The sequence below is a fragment of the Podarcis pityusensis genome, assembly GCF_964106645.2.
Source record: "Podarcis pityusensis genome assembly, chromosome: 3".
In the NCBI taxonomy this organism is placed as follows: Eukaryota; Metazoa; Chordata; class Lepidosauria; order Squamata; family Lacertidae; genus Podarcis; species Podarcis pityusensis.
This window is the reverse complement of record NC_138026.1, coordinates 56,401,593-56,415,253: the sequence shown is the minus strand read 5'-3', so window position 1 is coordinate 56,415,253 and position 13,661 is coordinate 56,401,593. Positions and strand designations below refer to the sequence as shown.

Here is a 13,661-nt window from a genome sequence, read left to right as displayed (position 1 = left end):
CAAAACATTGTTTTCAAGATCAAATGGCTGTTCCACAGATATCAACCATAAATAGGTAAATGGAACCTCCATTTACAAATGTTGTATTACCTGGAACAACCAACAAGAAATGACCATGATGTTCAAGCCCTGCCTGTGAGCTTGCAAAGCTAAATGCTGTTGGAGACCAGACTAGATGGACCTATCATGCAATCCAGAAAGGTGTTTCTTATGAAAATGGAGAGGAACCAAATATTTTTTAAAACTGAGCCGTGTATTATTATATACAGTGGTACCTCTGGTTACATACTTAATTCGTTTCCGAGGTCCGTTCTTAACCTGAAGCTAATGGGGCCTCCTGCTGCTGCCGCGCCACTGGAGCACGATTTCTGTTCTCATCCTGAAGCAAAGTTCTTAACCCGAGGTACTATTTCTGGGTTAGCAGAGTCTGTAACCTGAAGCGTATGTAACCTGAAGCATATGTAACCCAAGGTACCACTGTAGGAAGAAGATTGCTAGTACAATGGTCCATGGCCAAACCATTGCTACAAGGAGCAGTTTGTGTTTTGTAATGCCAGAATCCTCACTTTGGATTGTATGAACAATTGCCTCAGTGAAATAAGCTTGGTGAGAGGACTGGGGTATATTTTGTACTAAAAAAATTAGATATCGCATACTAAGTTGTAGATCTGTTTGCTTGAAGTCTCACACAGAGGTAAAAAAATTAGTTTGAAATATTGAAATGGTTATTTAGGTAGAAGGAATGACTTTGCACAACAACTTTTTGTTATGAAGTGTCAAAATGCTACAAGAATTACAGATAAATTGTATAAAAGTAACAAGGTAACAAGACTAAAGCAGTGCAGTAAAAAGCAGTTTTAAATCCATTCAATTGACTGTTTAATCTGAGAATGTACTTTTCAATCTAAAAGCTACATTTTAAAACTTAGTATCATATTCACATTGGAAATGAATGTAGCTCTGGAAGGGAGGGGAATTAATATTTTATTTATCACAACCATCCCGCGCCATACCTTATTTTACTCTTCCCCTTTCTGAGCAAATAATTGCTTCCTATTTAAATGAGCAAAACTTGTTTTCACATATTTAGTTTTGGTCCTTTACCAGGATGGATGGAAAAGTCAAGTTAATACAAAGTTCTACACAGATGTTCAATTGAGTTGATCTGCAAGGCATGAGCATATTTTTAAATGTATGTGTGTCATGCTATAAAACATTTACCAGTAATTGAAGTAGGAAGCAAACACTGACTAAGCAGGTGTACCCACTTATTTGGCTTTTTGTGGAGTGTTTTCAAGTAACAGCTACTGGCATAATCATTTAGCAACTTCTCTTTTTACTATATGGCTGGCTCACATCTCCTCTACATTGAAAACTGTCCCTGCCCACCCTTCTTGAAAACCAAAATGCTAATGTGTGGAACAGCTATAATTCTTGGGAAAGTGCCCCCACAATGGCAAACCTGACATTCACATACAATATTTCCACGTATTAATCAGTTCATATATGCCATTTACATACATAAACACAGGCATATGCATGTCAGAAGATGACTACTCACATGTAAGAGAAAAATATTTTTCAGCAGGCTTAAATTTTGAATTCTAATCACCTGGATTATTTAACTAACATGATTCTTCCGTTCATAACTTTACATGTACTCTAGCAGAATTCTGTATTTGTGGATGGCTTTTCTGCAAATCTAAATCCAAGTTTTATGTTTATTTTGAGAAGAATATTTACATTATGCCCACCCCACAGGTCACTGGCTGAAGTGCATCAGGGTTTTCCTGCCTTCATACCTCAGAATAAGCTACTCCTGAGTTTGGGAACACTGCAGGAGAGCTTTTAAGGTAATACAGGGTGCTGCACTGTTGCAGGGAAAGGACAGGCTGCAGCCAGCCTTCACTGGTTTCTGTGCATTGAGCACTTTGGATCCAAGTCACTGAAATTAATTCTGTAACACAGAATTTCCAAACTGGTCTGCCACCCACAGGTGGTCCATGGCACATCTGTGAATTTGTGGCTCAATATGGGAGATGGTATATCCATCACATTAAATATTCCTATTGATTTCTAACTGCATTTTATTGCTTCTTTTGTTTTGTATACTGTATTTCATTGTATTACAATTATGTGGAATTCAAATTGTAAATACAAAACACAAGGAATAAAAATAATGGGAATACAAATAAAAACCATACAGCATCTAGCACAGTGCATGTGCAGAAAATTAAATTTTCAAATGGTGGAAAATGTTTGGGAACCACAGCTGTAATACAAGCTGATATAGGTGATAGCACAAGAAAAATGAAGGCATTGATGCCAAAACAAAGAAAAGCAAGTGTTTTTTTTAAATTTATTTAGCTTTTACCACAGGAATTATACCATTTGATCTTCATTTTGCATCAATCAGTCTACCAAACTGAAAGACCAGTCTCTCAGAAGTAACTTCTATTGTCCTTATTCTATTATATAATCCAATAAATCCCATGGAAAACTCAAAAGTACAACAGTTGCAGCTGAAGTTTTACTATGTCCCAATATATTTTAATTAAAAAAAAATCCTTCACACATAATCAAGGGTTATGTACAATTTCTTTAAAAACTTTACAGAAACAGAAAACTGAGATTGTGAGGGCACCACATACAATTGGCAATACATTAAATCATTTTATGAAGGATGGCACACAAAATAGCACACAAGTTCACTTCTTTGTTCTCGAAACTTCTGGCTATGACTGCAATTGCAGGTGAACATTCAAGATTTTCAGTAAATATTAAGTATCCTACACTTTATGAAACTCTAGCCCTAGCTCTAGCCCTGAACCAAAGATCTCACTGCAACACAAAAAGGTGTCCTTCAAGATCTTCCCAGAGACATATGGTTAGCAATGACAGCTTCTAATCACCTGTTGTTAAGAAAGGGTGTCCAGAATTAAATACATACAAAAACTTAAACAGTACTGGCTAACCTGCCAGAGTGCACATGTGTGGTTTAATCCAGAACTTTGTCTCCACACACAGCATTTTTTGACAGTATGGGGTCCCATCCAGACATAAATAGAAGCATTATTTCAGGCATGAATCTTCCTTGCTAGACTGGAATGTCTGGGATGCGAGGAAAAGTGGCAAACATAAAAGTATATCATTTAAAACAGAAGGTCACCTCACTTGTACTCACAGAATTACTTTAACAATTTTGGGGCAGCTTTGTGTAAAAATTGTTCTTTTAAAAAAGAAGATGAGAAATATTGGCTCAGCTAAGATGAGTTTTCTTTTGCTCTGGGATAGATATTGTATTTATGTTTCTTATAAATAAATTCATGGCATGTCTTGGCAAAGATTTTACCACAGTGAGAAACAGCATTCTTAAAGTGATTACAACCACCCATTATTAAAGCAGCCAATGCATAAAAAAATATTACCCTGAAAGGATTTAGAAAAATTGCGCTAATAGTAAGAATCAATATCTAAGCATTTTTCCTGTGCCCATTTCCAAAAGCATTGCACGAATTTCTTACAACCAGAGGACAGCGACCTATTTACTGAAATTAAATCCAGGCTCAATGTCAGTAGTCAAGACCAAAATGGCAATCTATTGCAACCTATAGTTTACACCTACTTGCATTACAAATACAACTATCTTTACTTGGCAATGTCTGAATACATTGAAAAATTGTCAACCTTCTGAAACTGGAATATGAAGTGTGTAGCAATCTGGATAATAAAATACTTTATAGATGCTCTACTTTAGAACAAATCATCCAGTCTTGTATTTACTGTTAAACTAATAAAAGCAATGGAGGTTCTGTCCCCCAAATAGACAATTTCAATTCTTTTTCATTCTGATAAGGTATATTATACTTTTTTTCTTTTAAAGCATTGGAGAGAGAGAAAATAGGCAATATTCCCTTACTGTGTGTGAGCTATGGTCAGAGGCATAGGGACATATTTCATTGTAACTGAGATCAAGTTACTCCAATTTAAAAGCAACAGATAATAATCACAGAGCAGGATACAAATTGCATAAAACAAATCAAAGAATGTCTTGAACAGTTTTACCACAGAACAGTCTTTCTGAAACTGTTCAGCAAAACAGATTTTTAAACAATATGATTTCACCCAATTTTAACTACATAGTGAATCAGCAGTCATTCCAATGGTTGCTAAATGAGTATGTTTGTTTAAGTATTGTTAAAGGAAATTAAAAAATAACCCTTTGGGATAATTATTCAAGAAAATAGCCTTACAAAAGGGGTCAGCAAACCAGTATTCTAATGCACCTCTTCCTTTCTTGTATGATAATTGCTAATGCTCCATTTCTGGAAAAGGCAAGTTAATATAAAACTGAATATAAAATCAACATCTTGAGGTTACACTTAAATACTCAGTGAACTAAATCTGCATAACCACAGGGTTTTATTGATACACGTTTCATCTAAGTATTAAAATGTCATGCCTTTGTGTCTGTGTAGCTATTTTTGTATCTTTGTGGGAAAGAGTTGCTTCTATAAATAACTTTAAATTACCCTTATATAGATAACATATACACATGCCTTTCACTTTCACTTATCTTAGTATTATAAACCATTTCAAGACAAGAGATATCAGCAGTGGAGGAGGAATTGCCTCCCTCCTCATTCTGCTGAAGGGTGCCTTCTGTCAATGGAGCAACACCTATGGGATTACACCCACTTACAAAAGTAAGCTTTCATGAGCAAGAGTGCTTCAGAATGTGGTCCCATGTGGACACAAAAGTATTGTCTGGACAAGAAAATCTGCACCCACCCAGAAATATCATGTGGCATTCCTGTATCCTTCACAAGCTACTGAAATAATAGTTGGCCATGATGGTTCAAATCCCCTGCTGATCACGTGTATGTATGTGTGTGAGAGAGACCAGTCATTTCCAAGCAAGTGACTATCTCTGTCAAGACTTGAGAGCACTTCCTGTCTCTAGAGCCAATAGTTGTAGCAGAAAAATTCTTGCACAGAACTTGCTGCTGCACATGAAAATTCCTGGATCATGTAAGGGCTATATTTCAAATGAGTAGAGAACAAAAATCAAACATAGAAGAAAGCTCAAGTAGTACATGAATTATGTTAAAATCAAACAGAGGCCTCAAGATTGCTTTAATGCATCCTGTACTACAAACACCAAATCTCATTATATAATCAATATGTTTGAATGTTTTCTAAATATTAGAAAAGCTTTTTTTCATAAGAGTATTTGACATTTTAATGAAGGACTGAAATCCCTGAGTAAACCAAAGAAAATGCACAAGTTTGGCCTGAGAAAATGCAATTTGGGGCTAGGTAAACATATACAATCTTTTAAAAAGTTTAAGGCAGCAGTCAACTCTGAGACAACACAAAAAAAGGAAAAACATTAAGCAAGCTCAAAATATTTGAAACAGCATAGTGTATATTAATTTACCAAAAATAATTTCTCTTTGAAATGTTTGCATTCTAATTCATTTCTCTAGTAAGCCAGGTTTCATAATCCACTAAAATCAATCTAATTTTAGTGGATGAAAAGGTGGTAAATTTGGATATTGTTAAAGACCTTCAGTTGCAAGATGACTGATGCTAGCAGATGAAAATGAAACATAAGGCAGAGACATATTGCCAGATAAGTAGCATCTACTACCAATTTCAGATGAGGCTTTATGGTCCAGCAATTAATACATATTCATTGGGTTGCATTTTGTACTATCACCAAACTCCTACAGCAATGAAGTGCTGTAATATTTTAATGTACAATGTGCTCCGAATAACTGTATGTTGCCTTTTTATATATTTTGTGGAGTCTATTGCCCTTACAACAGAACATAGGACTTTCAAATACTTCACTACTCTGTTGAGTAACAGAACCTTGAAGATAACAAGAAACTTCAGCAGATTATAATTCTGTGTCTAGGTTGGATCCTAGGATTCTATAAGCAGCCTTCAGAACAGCATGGCAGATAGTGAGAGGGACTGCAGAGACAGGAAGGTAAAAGCAAAATTCACTTTCTCCCTCCTGTTAATGGGAACTTTTGCTTGATCAAAGTGCCCTTCCATTCCCCAAAGGACTTATTCTGAGCTTAGAAAGGCACCTTACAATACAGTCCATCGTTATATAATGGATTGCATGGTTTTCCTTTCTCTGATATTCTCTTTTGCTAACGTAACAGAACAGTATAATTTCTTTAAGCCCTTCCTTAATTATCCTTATTCTTAACTTTAAAATCAATGGGCTGCACGTCCCTCACATGTTGAGTTCAACAAAAAGTATCATTTTTTTAAAAAAAGAACATATAAATAAGACTGTCAGGTACCTGATCCTGAACTCAAAAAAAGATAGCACTAGTTTTTACTGAATTTATTCATTGTTTAAAACGCATAACACTTCACAGGTGACATTTTAATTTAACTGCTAGTGTGCAATACAAATGGGACAATTCATAAATTCAGTAATGTCCTTTCTCTTAGTAGGCAAGAAGGCCTGGACCTTTGGAAATATACATGTCGAACTCCACACAAATGATTTAATGTGTGGGTTAGATTAATACACCTACAAATGGGTGTGTGATTCACCTAATATTGATAATACTCCCAAACCTTTGGGGAAGAACTATGGAAATCAGGCAAACCAGGACAGACATATAATTTACATTGGTGCACTGCTCCAGACCTGAGCCTAACAGTAAGAAGGACACGAACAGATCCTTAGTCTTAAGTGACCTTGTGTTATGAAGCTGTCCTGAATGTATCTTCCTAGGAAAAACCTAGAAATGCCTACTCACTTTAGGCATGTACTGGTGCCGGCTAGAAAAACAGTGCACTTCTGGACTGCTTCAGAACAAATTGCTATTTCCCCAGCTAGATAGTGCTAAACATTCTGAAATATGCTCCAGTAGTTACATTTTTTGTTTCTTTTCTTGCATTTGCCTTAGTTTTGGCCACATTCTTAGTTGCTGTTGCATGTTCAGATATGAACATGCTTCTGGTCTGTAGTGTGTATATGTGCCACAATGCCTTTAGTCAGACTCCAGAAACAACCATAAAAGGCAGACTTTGACACCTAACTTAATTCAGTGTATTTGATGGAAGTTAATGGCGTGAACATTTTAAGCCTTGCTAAACAGCTTGCACAGGTCAAAAACACTGAAAATGACACAATACTCTCCCAAAAAACCAAGACAAATCTCTCCGTTGCTTTAATTGGACTAGATACTGTTCCAATCATTCCCCACCAAATTCCCTATAAGGTTCTACAGTAGCTATTAGCACACACATGATTCAGTATTTAGGGCAAAGTTGCATATACAAAATAAGGAGCTACTGAATTCAGCACCTGTCACTATGCCAATGATGTTAGAAAGAATAACCACTTCTACATATGAAGCCAGCCTCTGAAACAAACAAGTCCACTGAAAACACCATCTGGAAGGCCACCTGAGAGTTACGCCAGTGACTTGGGGTGGGGAAGAGGTTGCCAAATTAAATACTCTTTTCGTGGGCCAATCAGTAGATGTGTAGCTACAGTGCAGATGTAGGCTGTCCAACAAAGTAAACTTGATTTTTTGGGAGAGGGATTAAAAAAACCCTTTAAAAATCGAGAGGCCTCCATTTTGTCTGAAGTAGCAGAGCAGGGAAGCAATCTGGTCTGTCTTTAGTAGTGTACAGTGCAGACAAAATATGGCAGTTGCCCCTGAATTTTCTGCCAGGATAGTTAACTAGCACAGCGTGCTGCACATGTTTTCCACAATTCTTGCAGGACTGGCTCCTTTCAGATATATAATGGCTCACTCATACCAGGGCATTTCTGTTCGTGGCCTTTTCCTCTTCTTTTTACAAAGGCAATAGATAGGGAACACAAATAAACCTGACAAAACCAAAGGAAAATATAGAATGTTAATATATATATATCAGCTGTACACAGTTCACTGAATAGAAACAAATGCATCCTGGGTTTCTATCAGCCAAGTGAAGAGAAGAAGCCTACTGTAAGGTAGCAAACATAGAATTTGCCTTATTTCCAATGATATTGTTAGTGCTAACTTTTTTTCAGAATGCCCATTCAAATTGAATATAAGAAGCAGTCACTCTGCATCGAAAGCAGCCATATAATTTGAAGTAGCTGAGATTTTAGTTGGTTTATCAATAATAACAAAAATCAGTTTACTTGAATTAGCTTTGTTAGACAAAAAAATGTGAAAATGCAGTTCTGAAAAGTATTTTAAAACAAAAGAGTTCGTGAATGTAAGCTAGAACTTTAATGTTCTAAGCTGTCTGGATGTTCCTGCATCTCACATAGTACTTGCCCTTTTCTTGCAAGCCTAACTCAAAGCAATTTAAAAAACCTAGCTGATCTTTTAATTCCAGCATATATGAAACTCTACAAACACAAAACACAAGGACACAGGAAGCTACCTTATGCCGACTCAGACCATTTGGCTCACTAGTATCTACATTTATTGGCTGCAGGTCTCCAGGCTCTCTGAAAGAAGATTTTCCACCCCTATCTCGAGATGCTGGGACTGAATCTGGGATGTTTTACATGAAAAACAGATGCTCTGTGACTAGATAACTTGTCCTAAAGCACAACTTCCCTCTGACTGGGAATAGAACATGGGCTGCGGCTGTGAGAGCAAGGAATTCTTTTCACTAGACCACCAAGAAATCAAGAGGCTTAATATAATTTTATGCTTTCAGAGGCATATCACCAGAGGCGTGTTTAGGGCAGCACAACCAGTTCTGCCACACTGGGTCACAACTATGATGCAGTGAATTGAGCAGAACCAAAAATGAGAGGCAGGGAGGCTGCTGAATTTCGGCCTCAAAAAGGTCAAAATTTGAAGGACCAAATCTGCCTCTGATATCACACATGTCTACGTTCTGTAACGCCAATCACTGGCAAAGGTACCTGGAAGGAAGTAGGATTGGATGTTTTGGGGCATATTTGCACCACAGTTATTTAGGGAATTCCACTTTTGAAGCGGATTGTTGTAACCATAATTGTAAGGCATTGACTAGAGATGTGGGAGCAGTGTGCACATTTCAGGCATATTAAGGTATCTAATCAGCAAAACCTCATCCATCTGTCTATACTCAGTTAAATGTACGGAACCATTTGTTCTCACACAAACCTGCCCAGCTGACCCTTCAGGGCCTGCTGACTGTTCTATCCATACATGAGGCAGGAAAGTACAAATCAGGGCCTTCTGCAGATCAGCCAGATGTCTTCTGGTTTTCAGATGCTTAGTAAATAATAATAATGCTTGTTTTTGTTTGTAATTATGGTATGTATTTTTTATATTGTAAACTGCTCTGTTATCTTTGGATGGAGGGTGCTATGGACATTTAATAAATAATAATAAGTATCTTCTAAAATTCCTACCAGCTTTTAAAACTCTGTTATCTGTGGTGTGGAAATTTATTTTAAACATTATGCCCTTCTGAAATTTTTAGTTTGGATTGTTCTTTAATTGTTTTAACCACTGCTGGTGGTTTCATTATGCACAATGTATTAATTGTGATGGAACCAGAGATCTGCCTGCAGAAGGTGTTGGGTGGAGGGTGACTTCCTCACCCTCTTGTTTCCCTGGTCTTGTCTCTCCAAAAAGGATCAGAGGTTTATAGGTGAGCTATTTAATGAGGTGAGCTATGGTGGGGACGCTGAGGTAAGAAGAAGAATAGAAAATTCTGTGAGCGGGAGCTCCACGTACACAAGTTACCTCCAAACAATTTCCCACAAATTGCCCCATTTCTGCTCATTGCCCCTCTGACAACAGTTATCATTGAAATGGATATGTTCCTTACTTCAAAATGGTACCTCATACTGTTTATAGCATTTTGTTCTTACCTATGATAACAGCTATGGCTCCTATTACCAGTCCCAAAACCAGTATCAGTGGTGCAATAAGCAACTTCCCACCTAAAAAGGAAATAAAAAAATTGGTTAACATGATATTTCAAGTAACATCATTCTGTCCCCTGTAGGCACAAAACCAATGTATACAGCTTCTGATAGCATATTATGAGATCATTGGTTGGTTGGTTACTTACCTACATTGGTTACTAATGCTAAACGTTTGGTTTTGGCTATCCATAAGTTAAAGTGTCCCCAACCCCCCAAGTGACAGAGAACAATTTAAAATTTCCATTTATGACAATATGCTGATGTTTATAACTGCTTCCAGTTTAGGAGCAAGGATATTGGTTCTTTAGAGGGGTTTACTTAGCCACTTACATGTGTTGTACTGAGACCATCTCATGAATGCCATTAAGTCCCAAACTGGCCCATTTGAGGCAGCCTCAGCATAGATATTGAAGGCATCTCTTTGCTCACTAAATATATAGTGATATACAGACACCTATGAATCAGTCTCTCCAGAAAGACTCACCTGGTGCCTTCTTTATGATTTTTTTGGTGCCCCATTAAAACCTTTATATCCATCCAATCTTTATAGCTGGGCATTGTTGTTGTTGTTTTAAAAAAATCTGGATTGCTGCTTCTATGCAATTGTCTATTTTTAATTATTATTGTGTATTGTGTTTTCAATTTTTTTTGTAAGCTACCCAGGAAATCTTTTATCGATGGGCACCTTTGTGAATCTAATAAATAATAATACATTATAACTCTAGCCATGCTAAATCTCTTAGCAGTGAAAGCAACAGTTAAATTAGTTACCGTATATGCCAAGGGAGAAAAAATCCCTGTAAATATGGGGAAATGTATTCCATGGCTTGTTATGAAGTGCACAATTAGTAATGCACCATGTGAGTGATTACTTAATTCACTTAATTGGATTCAGATGCTGCTTTAACAACTTAATACATTTTAAAGAGCTGTATTTTGCCTGTTTCCAGGGAATCTATGGGATTTGCAATCCCTGCCAAAATGTCCAAATTTGGAACAGCCCCTTACCTCCCCAAGCAGCTGGGTAGATGCTGGCTAAATTAAGAGTTTTGCCCCACTATTTGTCTGATGCCTTTTGAAAACATTGTTTTCCTGTGTTGTGTTCACTGGTGACAGGGGATCATAGTTTACAGAAGAGGGACCACAGAGTAAAAAAAATTTTTTGTTTGATAACCTTCCAATAAACTCCTCTATTCCTACAATTTTCAAAAAGGAGTAGTGTGTCCATGAATGGTAGCCTCCATCAGTAATTTTGTTAACCTATCAGTAATTGTGTAACGCAGCAGTCAGTACACTCATTATATGTTTTATTGAGTTAACATTTCCAAGAGTCAGCTTATTGAAAAGCCAATGTAATTACCATTGCTGCAGCTACTAGTATTGTTATTTGCAAAGATAACCCAACCTCTACACACTGCGCCCTAAAAAAAGCTTGCCGACTACATACAATGATGCTCTTGCTGTCTCATAATGACAGGGAGCATTCCCCGGTACCAGGAAAAACATACATGGTGGCCACAACACAACACATATGTTTTTTTAAAAAGAAAAGTCATTATAACGTTTTCACAATACAACACTAACTCACTTTCCTGTGCACATGTACACACTTCATGGCATACACCTTCCTCTGATAAGCCCTTTACACAGGGCAGCCTCTTAGCCTAATGCAGCCACGAACCTGCACCAGCAAAGTTAACATTAATATTCAGGCCTCAACTGTTCATTTGTCTTCAGCTTTCTCTGGTCTTTGCCTCATACCTTCCTCATCCAACTATTTTTAACTGCCCATTCTTCACTGACTTAGAACTCAAGTCAATTGGTCTTTTTCTTTCTGTGACCAATCACAATGAATTTACCTGATTCACACCCTGTTTATAAATATTAAACTCAATAGTTTCTCCCTCCCTTTTCTGCATCTCTCACCAAGCAGCAACAGGCGGGGACTATTTTGTGCACATCCAATGGACGTGCGACTGCTTATGGGTCCTTTGGGATCTGGAAGAGGGCAGAATGGGGGTGGAACAGGGTGGAGCAGGAACACACGTGGGGGCCAGGAACGTAAACCCCACACAATATGGTCGCCGTCTGTACAAGCCTGCAGCACAAGGCCTTTGAATGTTGACAGTTATACTCTGACACCAGCGGAGCTTACATAAGTTTTCAAAGCAAAAATACAGACAGAAATATACACAGCATTTCTCCACACCTGAGTTATCCAGAGCAAGGATGGGTGGAGGGAGAAGGAAGTAAAACAATGAATGGATAGTTTGTCACCCCCATCTACACCGAAGAAGAGCACCTGCACAATTTGCTTCATATCTCAGGATCTACAAATTCTAGAAACTTACTGTTTTTTAAAAATGAAACCTTGGAATATGTGGATTGTAGTGCACGAGGAGGGAGACCTTCCCCCACAGTGGACACCCATGACGGCACCTATTAAATTGTTTTCTAGCACCCAGAAGGGGAAAATGTTGTTTTGCAATATGGCTTCAAACAGCTGAGATTACTGTGAAAGGGTAACGCAAAAAACCCAATCCAGAATTTAAGGCTGTTTTTTTAAAAAAGCTTATAATCTCAGAATTTTAGCAACCATGTACAATTTTTTTTCTGGCACTCTGTAGGACTGACAAGAGAAAAATATTTTGTTAATAATATCAAAGGAGCAGTGCCTTCCTCTTCCCTCCCTCCCAATAGGTTTTCCTCCCCCATCACTTACGACAAACTAACCCCTATTTACAGTAAGTGTTGAAAGTAAGGTTTTACAGAACTGACATTTCCAGGTACCCATATCCTCTTATCTTGCAGAGATCGAAATCAGTATTTAGTATCAAGTAACAGAGTGACTTTGACATGGCTTAAATTGCAGACAAATGAAGATAAAAATAATCCTTAACACAAAACTTAGTCACCCAAAAACATTGTCCAGGAAAATGTGTTAAATGTGTTTTTAAAAAGGTACAGAATTTTTATTACAGTAAATTAACTATCACATAAATACTTCAACAATAAATCCCTAGTAAGTCAAATAACTGCAATATATTGCAACATAAGCCAAACACATTCTGACACAGAGCTTATTCATGCTTACCCTAAGCTTTGATTCTGTAGAAAGGAGGTTATATTTCTTGGCCTGGAAACATTGATGACTATTTTGATGAATAATTGTTTGTCCAGGTTAATTGCTATTAAACTTAATTTGAAGTTAATAATCTCTGTCCTCCTCCTTTGAAGTCTCATATGCAAGAGCCAAGCTCTATTGGACAGTTATGCTTAGTCCCCCCCCCTTTGTATTATGCCACTATTAAAGATATCTGTGTCAAAATGCATTTAGGATATGTTGTAATATATTGCAATAATTTGGCATGTTAAAGATTTATTTTTGAAAAATTTGTTTATCTGATAATATTTTTAATATAATTAAACATTCTGTACTTTTCCACATATTTTTCCATAACTGTGTTTTTGGTCGAGGACTTAATTTGTGCCAGGATGCAGTCTCTTCTCAGTACTAGAACTATGTAAAGAAGGGTATTTTTAGAACTTGTGCAGAGAGAGAGCCAACAGAACAGAGTTAAGGATCAGGGTTAGCAGGACAGATGGCAGCCAGTCAGGTTAGCAACTTTTAGGAACCAAGCACAAGTCCCTGAGCATATGCAGGAAACTTTTCACACATCACAAAGTAATCCTAACCACATAATTCTGCAAATCAGTGGGAGGTTTTGCTAATTTTAAAAATCACTTTCTA

At 37.2% G+C, this 13,661-nt stretch overlaps 1 protein-coding gene across 1 annotated transcript in view; it reads right to left on the bottom strand.

The window, feature by feature from the left end:
- Nucleotides 1-19: 19 nt before the first annotated feature.
- Nucleotides 20-13,661, bottom strand: part of RNF217 (ring finger protein 217) — a 48,198-nt gene continuing 34,556 nt past the window's right edge. The window contains exons 5-6 of the mRNA XM_080999705.1: nt 9,854-9,925; nt 20-7,873 (exon numbers count right to left, since the gene is read on the bottom strand). Of these exons, the coding sequence (XP_080855831.1) occupies nt 7,794-7,873; nt 9,854-9,925 (152 nt within the window). The 3' untranslated portion in view covers nt 20-7,793. The remainder of the gene's footprint in view (nt 7,874-9,853; nt 9,926-13,661) is intronic.